Source organism: Pundamilia nyererei, unplaced genomic scaffold (assembly GCF_000239375.1).
Source record: "Pundamilia nyererei isolate P.nyererei 1_Seehausen unplaced genomic scaffold, PunNye1.0 scaffold00077, whole genome shotgun sequence".
Classification (NCBI taxonomy): Eukaryota; Metazoa; Chordata; class Actinopteri; order Cichliformes; family Cichlidae; genus Pundamilia; species Pundamilia nyererei.
Window position 1 is genome coordinate 1,085,400 of NW_005187478.1, and position 14,260 is coordinate 1,099,659.

At 40.8% G+C, this 14,260-nt stretch overlaps 1 protein-coding gene across 1 annotated transcript in view; it reads right to left on the minus strand.

Moving 5' to 3' along the window:
• The window catches only part of astn1 (astrotactin 1), a 466,944-nt gene that overhangs the window by 226,681 nt on the left and 226,003 nt on the right, over positions 1-14,260 (minus strand). Inside the window, exon 14 of the mRNA XM_013911994.1 lies at positions 12,922-13,116. Within this exon, the coding sequence (XP_013767448.1) occupies positions 12,922-13,116 (195 nt within the window). The remainder of the gene's footprint in view (positions 1-12,921; positions 13,117-14,260) is intronic.

Sequence of the window (14,260 nt, forward strand, 5' to 3'; positions counted from 1 at the left end):
TCCAGTGCGCCTTATGTGTGTGTTAAATACAGTAATGGCACACATAACTGAGACTGCGCCTTTTAGTACAGTGCGCCTTATGGTCGTGAAAATACGGTAATACAAAAATCAAAACCCTTGGTCACCGACCCAGGACCGTGACACCTTTGATGTAGACTGAAGGTTTTATTCCTTTGCCATTTCTTTTCATTACACGTCACACTTAGCTCAGTTGTAATAACTTCAGAGGGACCTGATACAAACCAGGCTTCTGCTGCCACAATCATACATTTTCTTTGTTGTTTGAATCCCAGCCTTTGTATTGCAACTTCCATCTATTCTTGATCCGTATCAGCCAGGATGCTCCGGCAACCCCAATAATCCTAAATTGGTAGATGGAGATCTGTTATGATTTGTTTAGATTTTTCACAAGTGCCGCTGTCGAGGTGATGGATTTGTCAGTTCATGCTGCGTTGTCATTGGTTCATTAGTGAACATGGGTCATAGCAGATGTCACATTTTGAGAATTTTGTTGCAGGCTCTCTCTGACTACAAGACAAGAGACAGCCTTTAAAGAAGGACCTGTGAACTTCAGTTCAAAATGATCATTTCTGCTGCAGAGGCTCAACACCAGACAATATAAACTGGGCTTCACGATTCTACACAACTGTGAAAAAGTATTAAACTCATTCATGAAACAGCAGTCCAACTTATTTTGAGCTGAAATGTGAATGATGCAAATAAAGGAGGAATATAGCTTATTAATTATTCATTTAACTCTAGTATCAGATCGGTACTCTGTATCAGCAGATACCCAAAGAGATCCCAAGGTACTGTACTGGAAATTGCAGTAGGATGAATCCTCATACAAAAAAAGATGAAGCACACAAGGATGGCGACTAGAAGGACAACTCAAAGATAGACAAGTGTTTTTCATAACTGGCAGATTGTAAGGCAATACTTTCTGGCAGCTCGTTAGAGACAAATCAATAAATACTAATAATTACGGTAGAGTATGGGTGTGTTATTGAAGAGACAGAGTCACATTAAGCATGTCATTTTTCATTATGTTTATTGTTCTGCTGCGGAGTGACTCATATTCAGTCTGAGAATTGATGTCCTCATTTGTCTGATGCCGCGAGTGACTCTTGGTTGAACTCACTCATTTTGTCCACTCCATTATTCCTTGTCTCAGTGCCAGTTAGGTTCACAACAAGGTTTTGCAGCAGAATGACTTCAATAAATCAGTGACCCGGGTCAATTAGGCATCTCAGGTTGGATGCTGAAAAAAATAAAATAAAAACATCTTTGTTTTTACTCCTGCAGGAATCCGCAGCCAGGCTGGCTTGGGCAAGAAATCAGACAGTGTCTGTAATATGATTGGAGAAACTTGCCATCAAACAAAGACCTTTTATTAATCCAGCAAGCACGGACTCATTAGCAGCTAAATGTGCCACTGAGTTCGTCAGCTGGTGGTAAACTGCTGTTTGGTGCTGCGCAGGTAGTGCACACTGGGTCTACCAGAGCTTGTTGCTGGAAAAGGCTGCCTGTTGCCACGGTAAACAAGTTTAATGAGAGAGCTGACACTGAACCAAAACAGCCAAGCGTCAGACATAAAACTAACACTATGAGCCAGACGATAGTAATCGGTGTAAAGTTAAGTTGTTTAAATTACTACAGGTACTACTTATAAAATACCAATTAGCGCAAGTTTAAATGACACTATAATTCAGCTTGTGTTCAGACTGTCTAAACCACTGTAGATATAAAACCTAATGTGTCAGTTATCGCCCCTTCAGTCGCACAGGTACAGTCTGTGTGTCAGCCCTTTCACATTCCCAGGGCATCAAGTAATGTCATTTTGTCCGAGCTGGCAGTGTCACACCTCGGCACAAGATGTCCTTTAGTAGCTGTGAGTGACAAATCGGGTTATGTTATATAGAAGCACCAAGTCTGTCATTCCAACCGTGTCATTTATGAAACTGCCTGGTTTAAAAGTGTTTTTGCATGTTTGTTTCTTTGTTCTCCCCCAAATCACAATCTTTTATTTAACTGAGTGCTTTGACTAAACCTAACAAAGTTTTTAAGCTTAACCAAGTAGTTATCAGAGCTTAAACCCATCAGCAAATGGAAGTTAAAAAAACAAAAACACAAACACAAAGAAACAAACAGAGCATGAACCATGCAACTAATGCCACTGCCTCCCTGCCAGTTATTATCTGTGCAACCAATATTGCAGAGAACGTGAATGTTTCTGACAAAAGCTTCATTTTGTGAAACAACCACTACAACTTTCATGTCCAGGGGTCTTACTTTCCTATTATATGCCACGTAGGCTTAATATTATTACCACCTGCCTAATATTGTGTTGGTCCCCCTTTTGATGTCGAAACAGTCCTGTCCCATCAAGGCGTGGACTCCACTAGACCCCTGAAGGTGTGCTGTGGTATCTGCACCAAGATCAAGTCTTGTAAGTTGCAGGCTGTGGGCTCCATGCATCGGACTTGCTTTTCCAGCACATTCCACAGATGCTCGATTGGATTGAGATCTGGGGAATATGGAGGCCAAGTCAAACCTCAAACTCGCTATTGTGCTCCTCAAATCTTTCCTGAACCATTTTTGCTTTATGGCAGGTGCATTATCCTGCTGAAATGGGCCACAGGCACCAGAGTTAATACTAACATGAAAAGTGCACACCGTCAGCAATGCTTAGGTAGGTGGTACGTGCAGGACCCAAAGTTTCCTAGTAAAACACTGCACAAAGCATCACACTGCCTGTGTCGGCTGCCTTTTCCCGTAGTGTATCCTGGTTCCCCAGGTAAGTGACAGACACACACCCAGCCATTCCTATAATGTAAAACAAAACGTTATTCATCAGAGCAGGCCACCTTCTCCAGCATGGGCATCCTGACTGATCTGTGGCTATGCAGCCCCATGTGCAGCAAGCTGTGCTGCTCTTTGTATTCTGACACATTTTAATTAGAACCAGCTTTCCACTTGGAGACACTCTGACCAAGTCACCTATTCATCACGCTTTGGCACTTATCAAACTCGCTCATATTCTTACGCTTGCCCATTTTTCCTGCTTCTAACGCATAAACTCTGAGGACAAATGCTCCCTAATAAATCCCACCCACTAACAGTGAAGAGATAATCAGTGTTATTCACTTCACCTGTCAGTGGTCATGATGTTATGCCTGATCGGTGTAAGTGCTTAGGAATTATAATTGATGACTCGCTCTCTTTTATAGCATGCATTCAGCAAGTGGTGAAAAAAGTCAAATCGATTTGGTTTCAACTTTCAAACAGAGAGGGAAGAAAGAGTTGCTTTCACTTTCATGTCAGTGCTGGATTATGGTGTTCCTATTTATATGCAACTGTTTTCACAGTGGTTACATATGCTGGATACTTTTTATCACGTAGCACAGAGGTTTTATTAGAAACCTTAAAGCTCTTTCCCACCACTCTATGTTGTACGCATTTGTCATTTCATAGACTCAACCAGTGCACATTGGGGGGTTTTAGGCTGATTTTGCATTGCTCCTATCTTACTTACTCACATTCATTAAGTGTGGAAAGTTATTGTTACTGGTCCCAAAACTCATTCCTTCTGTCGGTCCTGAAAGTTTATTGTGAATTTGGAAAAAATGAGCGTTCAGATTTGTAACTGTCTCCTCTTGGAGTCAACACAGACTTAAATTCATTATGATCTCCTCTTTAAGGAGATTTCAGGTAACCCGGAGGCAGTTACTTCAGGTTGAATATTAGTACCCGCCCCCTGTGTTTGTGCCCAAGACAATGACTTAGAGCGGCATTAAAATGAATAATTTTGATTTATTTTTGGACTAATTCTTTTGTGCTTTTTAATGTGTGTATTTGCTTCTGTGATACTAGTCTGCTCAACTACTGTATTCCTGTCTGTCTTGGCCAGGACATTCTTGAAAATGAGAGGTTTTTTAATCTAAAGACTTCATCTAAAGGGTTTTATTACCTTGGATAATAATAAGGGTTAAATGCGAATGAATAAGTAAAAAAATAATGTTTACGATGATGTTTTCAGCTGAGAGTTAAAGGTTTGTTTAAAGGAAGCGTACAGTCAGGGAGATTTTAAACACTGCAGGTGATGATAAATGGAAACACTCTCTTACTTAACAGCACAGACATCCTGACTAACACGGTTGGTTTGCGAAGGAAAAAAGTTACGTGAGAAGCAAAGCATTTACTGTCAGAGTGCAGATATCTTCGGATGAGAGGCTCATTTGCTGCTGTTTATCTTGCTCTCAAATTTCAAATTACCACTTCCTGTATACTCCAAATATTTCCTGCTAGTAACCATATCTGACACGAAATATTAAATTAAGCAAATAAGATAGAGAGCATCTCACTTACACTAAATGGATACTCTTCTCAGTTGCAGCCCCCTTTTACATCAAGTGTAGATATATTAAAAAGAAGGGTGTAATAGCCTCGCGCCTTTAAAAGATTCATACGAGCAGCCATTAAAAACAAAACATGAAAGGTCCTCATGGTTCATACTGGTGACAGTTCTCCCATTAATATAAACTCTGCATAATGTACCCTTTGATGCATGCGGAGATCCGGGCCTTAGTTGTCGAGGGGAAAAAAGCACAAATATTTACAGATCACAAACTGCTGCCTTCAGGAAAGCCACAGCGTGAGAATAACAGAAGCCACCGGTTTTAGCAGAAACAGTGGTAGCTGTGCGGCCATGCCGAACACCAGCATCCATGAAGCATTTTATTACAGCGGTCATTGTTTGGCTGGGGGTGCAACAGTATTAAGTCGGCTGCTGGTGCACCACTAAACTAGATGCGAGTGGAACCTTTGAAACAGTAGATTAAGAAACAATAATCAGGAGTGAAACAAATTTCTTTATTATATATCCAGTACAATGCAAACGTTTTAGGAACATCCGATGTTTAGATCTTTAACCCTGCCTGAGTCAGAGCCCTCAACTGGGGACCTGACTCAGACAAGCACAGTCTGTACTTACTGGTACTGGCATTTTAAAGAAACCTTTCAGACAAATAAAATATGTACAGGAGAGTTTTACTTTACTACAGGTTATATGCTTTATTCAGTGCTTGTAGAAGCAAAGCCTGAAATCTTAAAGAGCTACATTCAGCAACTAGAAAGTCTAGCTCTGAAACCCATCGCATAGCACTCATCATTCATTGATGTCAGCAATATGGAGATTTTCACAAAAGAATTATGATCTCCTGGACACTTAGAGCAACTTAGAGCAACGGCTCTGCAAAAAGTACTTGACTACTGTGGACAAATGTACCTAGAAATAGCGTTGCTTTAAATGTATAATGAGGTCATGCTTTCTGTTTACTCCACTATATCTTATTTTTTCAAGTAAAAAAGAAGGAAAAACTACGAATTGCCCTTTCAATCCATTAGTCCAGTAAATATGTTTAACTTGTAAGTCCTACATCCAACCATGCAATCTAAAAGTTAAATGACTCTGACAATTAAAGACATCCCCCTTCAAACTACTCCCTACCACTGCCGGCTTTCCTGCACCATTTGGAACGTGCCTTTTTACTCCAAATTTAGAAGATGAAGGGTTCAGATACGATGAGCATGACAACTGGAAGAGTTCAAGAAGATGGAATGCAAATTTTAGGAAATATAAGCGTAGCAGGGAGCACCTAAAAGGTACACTGTGTGGAAGTGAAAGCAGTGACTGAGAAACCAATCTGGTAAGTGGGGCGAACACTGAGGGATTGTTGGCATGTCCAATGTTCCCAATGCACTTTGTGTCAACCTTTTGGGAGGAATTCATGTTGTAACACCTGGTGAGTGATGGAAAAAGACAAAATAAAGATGTGGATGCTTATCAATATATGATGAGGATCATCAGCGTGTACTAAAAACTAAAACACAGCTCGTTATGCATTGCTATATTTGTAGTTTCTACAAAACTATAGCAACCAAGGCTGTGATTTTACTGACACCGAGTCAAAAGCCTGTCATTTTCTGCTGAAAGTAATTACGCGTGATTTCAGCTGTCAGTTTAACAAAACACACAAATTGGGAACGTAATGACTGAATCTCAGTTGTTTTGCTGACGACCGTGATTAGATTTTTCTCTCCCATAGATACACGTGAAGCGGGTTATGTGGTTGCTATCGCTGCATTTGTGTTTGACAATTTTCACTGTAATTTTGTTAGAGGATGGCATGTAACATTTAGCAGCCATCTGGCACTGTAAGCATGTCATTATTCATTTTCTCTCTTGAAGTTCAATGAACTCTTGCGAAACTGCCAAAACTTACTAAAGACTTTTTTTTCTTCTTCTTTAGCAGGAGCTGTGGTGAAGCAGCCACCTGTTTGATGAATTATTAAAATGTGAAATGAGACAAAACACCAGGACACTTTTGATTTACGACAACAGTTCTTTCACTTTCTTTTCTGCTTTCCTCGCAACGATCCCCCCTGACTATGTGACTCAATAAACTCGTGGCTTTCAATAAGAGACAATCAGGGCCACTAGCAACCCATTCCCAACCCACTGTCTCCATTAGTCTGCAGCGAGCATATTTCATATTTTAATTAACTGAGTCAATGAAGGTATTCCTCTTGAGGGCGTCATGTCGAGGGTGTGGTACAGCAGGCACAAATGAGCCCAAAAAAATAAGAGAGGGAGTTTGAGAGAGAAAAAAAAGATTCTGACACAAAATAGTGGGGTGAGAGAGTGATGGGCTGTCAGGTGGGAGTGTGGTCTTAATCATTGATCCCAAGCAGGCAGCAGAATGAGAACAAAGGCCACTAAAATATTCATTAAAACCTGTTCTGAGCTCGTCGTGCGAGAAAGCAATAGAGAGAGGAGTTGAGAGAGAGGAGAGGGAGGACACTGTTAGGAGTAATGAGAGGAGGTTAGCTTTTTAACATCTCATTACTGGAGTCCACTGGCTCCCGCAGAGACGGGAAGATAGAGACTCTGTCACTGAGCTCTGTAATTTGAACCCAGATCATATCGCACCCCCGAGATGTCACCGTGATAGGATCTCCTTCACACAGACGCGCGTCTCACTCTGTAACCAGAATCACCGCGTGCCCCACCGGCCCTGCTGCCAATGACGATGCCATGACTGGATCTCTCCCACTAGGAAATCAAATTAAAAAAAACTTGTGTATTTGAAATGATAATGCGGAGCTTTTTGTGCAACGAGGGGAAGGGTGTATTTTCCCCTTTCCAAAAAAACATGAGAAGCATTTCAGGGCTGGTGAGCTTGAAAGATGGACCACGCTGGGCAGAGGGAATCAAACAAGCGCTGCGTGTGTGCATTTACAGTATGTGCATACCTGAACACCCAGGTTTGTGTACCAGTTAGTGTTATGTGTGTGTTGTGCTGCTGGCCACCTGCTCACTGTTATTGCTGCTTCCCTTTTATCTCCCCCACTTTTTCTCTATCCTTGACGGGGCCACAGAGCAGCTCCGTTTCTCTCCCCAGCACTCGCATTTCTCCTCCAACAGCAGCCAAAATGTTGACTTGGACGGATGCTTACCGTTTTTTCTTTTTACTTTCAGTGCATGAAAGTGGAAAAGTGGGCAAAAAAAAAAGAAAAAGCAAAGAAGTGTATTGTTGACAGCGAAAAAGAATTCAGGCAGGTAAAAATGGTAGCATATATTTGGAGCGAGGAAAAAACAAACAGACGTATAAAGCCACACCGGTGGTTAAAGAATATTAAATTTTGACTTCTTCTTTCGACTGAATGAGGGAGACAGATGCTTTGTGCCACTCCTGAGCCGTGGGGTAAGGGCCTTTTGAAGAAGTGCCAGTGAACATCACACAGAGGTTCTCATTTTCCCTCCCCTTGCCTCTGCCTCGCGTGCTCGTGTTTACTCAAGGGCAAATATGTGAGGGAATATGTGAACTCACGGGCCGCGCTGCTGTTTCGCTTGCATGTTGTAGATGCTGATGAATAAGTCAATGGCTTCCGAAGGCTGGTCGTTGCATCTTTGCACTTTTGCAGCCTCGAGTGTCTGTTAGAAATACTGTAATTGAATGTTCTGCAGTTTGAAGGGTGTCTTTGACTACAGGTCGTTTGGGTCGTGTCAGAGAGGTGCACACTACTTGGCTCTTTGTGTCAATACAATGAGTGGAGGGTGTGGGAGTCAGCTAAAATCCACTGTTTGTGGCTTCAGAGGAGAATGACATTAGAGCAAATAAATCCACTGTACTGGCCTGTGTTTAAAAGGAAGATGGCACCCTACCTCCCCTGCTGTTCCTCCTTGGAGTAACCTTGCAATTTATTTCATCGCTCTGGTCACACTCTGTAAAATGCTGGATTCTACATCCCAGTATTAGGCTTGAAATCTGTTCCCTTCAAAATAAATAAATAACTAGATGTGCATCAGTGTCAGCAAATCTCTTATTAAACTGTGTATTAAGTAGAGAGTAATGTACCAAACATTCAGGTAAGGCTAGCAGGCCTTTTATTTTTAGCCTGAGCTGACTTTCATCGATTAAAATGACAAATATGGCTGGTTTCAGACTATATGAGCTCTAGTTAATTACCATGAAGTCCATTAGGAATGTTGCCTGGTAATGTTCTGTCTGTGTATCTGTGATTGAAAAAGGAAGAAGTAGAAGAAAAACACTGTCTGTAAGTGTCCGTGATGAGTTCCAGCTGAAAGCTCATGGCATCCTATGGTTTACATAAGGCAGAATTTCCTGGGTACACTTTTATTCTTATTCATTCATTCATATTTGTTGTTTCACTTTCACAAAATCGGAAGCATTTAAACATTCAGCTTAAAATGTCCCAATTCTCAGTATGTGCATTTGTCATGGTTTATCATTTGTACATTTAACTGTTCAGCAAAATGGACATAATGTTGACTACATTTTAGTGAACACTTGCAAACTGTAACCTCAGTTTCCTGTCATTAGCTGACAGGATTAGCACCGTGACCATGTCATTGGCTGATATTTGCCTTAAGTAGACCTGCGGTGTATAATTTGCACAGAATTTGTTAAGATCCAAGATTTTCTGTCACTAAAATATATCGGAGGTTCTAAGGTGCTACATAAAGTACAGCTTTGCAATGTTAATTACAGGAAGCTCTTTTTGCGCTCATTTGAAAGTTGACCGCCAGCTAGTAATTCTTGCTATGTATCATTAAATTTGACATTCAGTTTCCTTGGTGACAGATACCATTGCAAGCTACGCATGCATTTCCAAGGCCAACATTCACTGTTACACTTATGTTCGTGTTATTGGTTTTGGAACACACATCTGTGGATGCAACGCTTTCTTCCTGCAACTTTGATTCATTTTACTTTCAAGCCAATTTGTTCCTTAGATTCAATTTCAGCAACTGACTCCTGGTCAGTTTCAATCCATTTGGTGCTATCTCCAATAATTAGGCCTTGCATTAACCATGCCTCCCTACAGAGTCTTTCCTTCCTCTTCCACCACCTCATCTGAACAGGAAGCACAAGCGCTTTCAAATGAGATCAGAGCTTTTGAGATTTAGATTCTTGATGATATTAACTATTAACCTGGCTCACGCGTCCCTTCCTCTCTACGACTCTAGCGGTCGATCCCTAAGTGGGTGATTGGCCTCCGGGCAGCAGAATCCATGCATGGCCCAAATTAAATTCGTGGGCCGCAGATGACTTTGCTGACCTTCCGGCTTCCTGAGTTTAGTGGAAATGATTGCCACATGCAGCGAGTGATAATTAACCACCCTCAAAGCACTCCACTAATCATTCTGATCTCTGTAGATTATGAGAGGGACAGTGCGTTGCTTTTCACCTGTACTGTTGGATATATACATTAGGTCTCACAAAAGAGGCAATGCATTTTATTTGTGTTAAATAATACGCAGCCAGGAGAAACATCCTGTTTTGTCATTTACTTTTTCAGAAAGGGAAATGGCATAAAAACTCAAACAAAATCCTTACTCCACCATGAAATAACCTTTACAGATACGGATTTGATCTTTTCTTCCTACCAGTAGAGACACATTTGCCTCCAGATTATGTATAAACAGCTTCCCTTTTTGTGACCTGAACCATGTTCTACTCCAAGAAAAGCTGAAAGGTTGAGCCACAGCACTAATGCCAACATCAGCGGCGTAGTTTCTTAAAAATGCTTTGGGCACAATGATTATTATCTGTGTGAATGAAGGTGGAATTAAATTTCCCTTTTTCTTATATTGTTTGTTGCTTCTCGAGTTTTGGATTTTCAGTACAGAAGAACATAAGAATTGCAGAAAATAATGAAGTCATATTTGTACTGGCAACCCAGGTCAACGTGGAATATAGGGCTTTGGAGTTGAGGTATTGTGGGAGCGCGGCGCCATTTTCCTGGGCCACGAATCAAAACAAACACATTGTGTCGGAAGGACGACTGCATGAAACAGGCTTGAAAGCAGCTCAAAAGAAAAAGGACGGTATAGAGACTGATTGCGTCCGGAGGCGAAGCGAAAATAAAGTGCAAAAAATAGAGTGCATCGCAAATGTGGACGCGTATGAAATACGCCAGTGGAGTAGAGGCCCAGACGACTTACCGCTATCGTCCTAGCGTCCTTTGCAAATATCTCGTTGTCATATTATGTCTCCATATGTGTAAAGTAGATGCAAACTACTACATTGATAATCCGGTTAGATATTACTTAAAACCCTTTGGTTGGGGTGGGGGTGGTGTTTACCTCCGACTAGTGCTCTCTGTTGTTTGCCGTCTGTGAGAATTAGCGAATCTTTACATAGCATGTCTGCAAAGTCACTCAATACGATGTTTGTTCACAATTTCTATAACCTCCGAGCGCTTCAACAACAAAATTATTAAGCTATAAAGAGTGACATGAACATATATTGAACTTATTGGAATGAAAATGTCTGGAGCACCAACAGATATTTGGAGATGAAAGAGAACTGGATATCAGCTCGTCTCACGGCGGCTATCCAGGCTAGACGCCTTCTTTTGGTAAGGTCCGCTATATGAGCTCCCCTGGTTGCTTCCAGGTTGGGAAAGAATAAAAAGACAGACCATTCTCAAGCTTATTCTCTTGCCGGTCGTGCGATCGAACATTACAGCCGACCACACAGCAAGTACGAACTGTAGCTGATGTGTGTGCTGTCGCTCCTCTTTCGCTTGAGCTTTGTTCGGCCCAGGGAGATGGCGCCTCAACCAAAAATCCTGACCACGCTTCCCTTTCGTGACATCACGCTCCAAAGCCCTATACAAAGTGTCATAAAGAGCAAACAACACTGACTACATATGGGGATGGGGAGGTTAAATGCTGTTCCCTGATTTATTCCTTTGAGGGAAAACAGAATTTTTATACCTAAAGGGGAAACCACATGAACATTTATTTGGTACCTCTTCAGATATGTTAAATTCTGTGTGTATGTTAAGCACAACAATTAAAAATAACAAGAGAAAAGAAACAACTGTCGCGTCCTTTCAGTTTGGATGTGTCACCACGGCTTTATTTGTCCTTCTGTGCACCATTAAAGTGACTTAACTGTGTCCACTGAGAAAATGAAAATCTGTTGCTTCTGTGGTTTGACACAAACAAACATTGTTATAATTGTTGCATCTTTATTGTAAAGTAACACAAAGTCATCCGCTTGTAAGCTTTATCGCTATGGATTCCTGGGTATGTTCATGTTTGCATCAATATACACTGCAAGTCTGCTAAAGGGAACATACTTTGGTGACATTCAGACTAAACTCTGTACTGCAAACGTAAATCTTGGCATTCAGTTCTTTAATGAAGTAAAGCCTTTGAGGTGTGAGGGGCGGGGCCTGAGCTTGTCCACTGTGAAATCAATTAAAAAGCAAAACTGAGAAACATCAGGGCTTTATGATAATTTATAAAACTGATATCACTGCAGTAGCTATAGACGTTTGGAGAGAACCAAAAGCTAAAGCAGTAATCTTTATTTATTGCAGTGTTTTGTAGATTGATATAATTTAAAAGAGCATCAGTCGGACATAGTAAGCAGGTAACTACCAGCAGCAGTGGTAGTTACCTTATTTTCAGCACTCATAAAGTGTGAAGTTAACATCTTAAGCACGCACACCTGACCCTAAATGCGATCTCCTCCCTTTTGCCCCGATGTCTGGGGGCGTTGGTGCTTAAGAGGTTGAGTGTGGAGTAAAGTAGTTACCAAGTGTTTGTCGCGACCACATAATTATCCAGTTTTCTCCCAATCCTTTGCCCAGCCTGGTGAAGGTCCAGGCAGCAGTGGACGTCCCGTTGAATAAGTAACGTTTATTCACAGACACTCATTTTTCACAGAAAAGTCACAAAGTAAAACTAAAACTAAATAAAAAACAAAAGGAAGTCAGCTAAATGGAGCTGGAGTGGTGAACTGGTCCTGAGCCTTGGAGAACGAAAGGCTTTGTCCCCCCTGTTCTTCAGTCTCGTACGAGGGAAAACGAATAGATTTTGATCTTGAGTGAAGACAGCAAGCAGCAGTGTTTAACAAGCAGTTGATATATATAATCTATGTTCAGCCTTGGATGGGATTTTGTTCTGTTAAGGGTGCCATCATTTTAACTGGGAACCTTAGTGCTGTTCTTAGTCTTTCTCTCAGCTCTCTGTTGTTCTTCTTCTACTCCCGTCAAAGGCTCATTGACTAGGATCTATGAATCTGCTTTGTGTGTCAAACATATAGTCCAGTCATACCTGTACTGAGAAGACGTTTACCAAATATGCATACATACATGCTCCTTAGAATTTTAATCCTCAAATGAATAAAGTTTAAAAAAAGTGAGTAAGGAGGTTGTGCTGAGAACAAGCTAAAAGTCTCTCTCTCTCTCTTTAAATGAAGATAAACATTCACTGTGATATCGGCACTGTGGGAGCTGAAAGTCCTGTGCCAAGTGTTTCCCAGCTGAGGTAGAACAATGTCCCACACGCTCCATTCCACCAAAGTCTCATGTGCTTACCTGAATGTGGCCTTGAGGATCTGTCCAGAGGTGCTCTCTTTGGTGTGGTTGTTGTATCCGTAGAAAAGGTCTCCAAACACCGTCTGGTTGGCAGGGATATCAAGCACTTCTCCACAGTCTATTCCCTCAGTGCAAGCCTCAGACAGCGGCAGGCACGACCTCCCATCTGGACCGCGTTTGTAGTCTTCGATGCACCTGCAGCAAACAGGGATTAAAGTCATTTACTTGATCCACGGATTTCCTTTTTCTTTTGTTTTCCTTTCAACACTGACTTCAGTTTAATTACTAACTCGATTGTCTGTTTGTTTTAGGGTTTTCTGCTCGGGCATTTTCCTTTTGATTCCTTATATTGTAGTTATTGAGCAAATCAATCTTTAGTGTGCAGACGACAAATGTTTATTATTCTTGAAAATAAAAAAAATGTTTACACTGAAAAACTGAACAAAGCTGAAGTAAACACCAACAACAGTAATAATAATCTGACACATCTGTAGACAAAAGTTAACACAGACCTTTAATAACTACCTTTTAATTCTATTAAAAAGTAGATAAGTATATTCAATTAAGAACACATTAACTTTACCCAACTTTGATCTATTAAAAAAAATCAATGGAGGCCTTTTTGATATTTACTTAGATTTAATTCTCCACAATCTGTGTGCAATCTAACGATCATCAAGTCAATATCTTACTTTACTCATGTCAAAGAAGGTAAATGAAACACATGCAGACAAACACAGGACAACGTGATTGCTGGTAGCTGACACGCCATCCATTACATTTTAGGTAACAGCCATAGTTTCTGCAGCAAACAAAGAATTGTACAGGCACGTGTACTAACTACAGACTACCAGAAAGGTCCAGACTGAAGCTGACAACCAGATGTTGGTTGGTCCTCCACCTTCGTGTCTTACTTGAGCACCCAGTCTATAAATGCATGCATAATCCTGTCTACAGCCTGACAGGGCTTATATTATATAACTACCCACAAACACTACTGTGATGATGTCAGGCAGATCTTGTCATGTTAAAAAATATGAGCCCTTCAAGTTATCTTCCAGGTCAGGTTAGTCTAAACCAACCAGTTTATTCTAACTAAAAATTGGGAAAATATCTGAAAGACACCTATTGAAGTTCAGTTCATTTTTATTTCAAACATTTCAAACATGTGCCTTCACAATCATTACAAAATATCATTCCATTATTTGTTTGAAAAGGAGTAGGCTGAAGTTTTTACTTATTTGTCCCTACCCCCTCAAGTTTTACCTCTCATTCATTTAATTTTTTTTGTCTTAAATTAAACAAACAACATATGAAACATATGAAGTAAAACAAAACA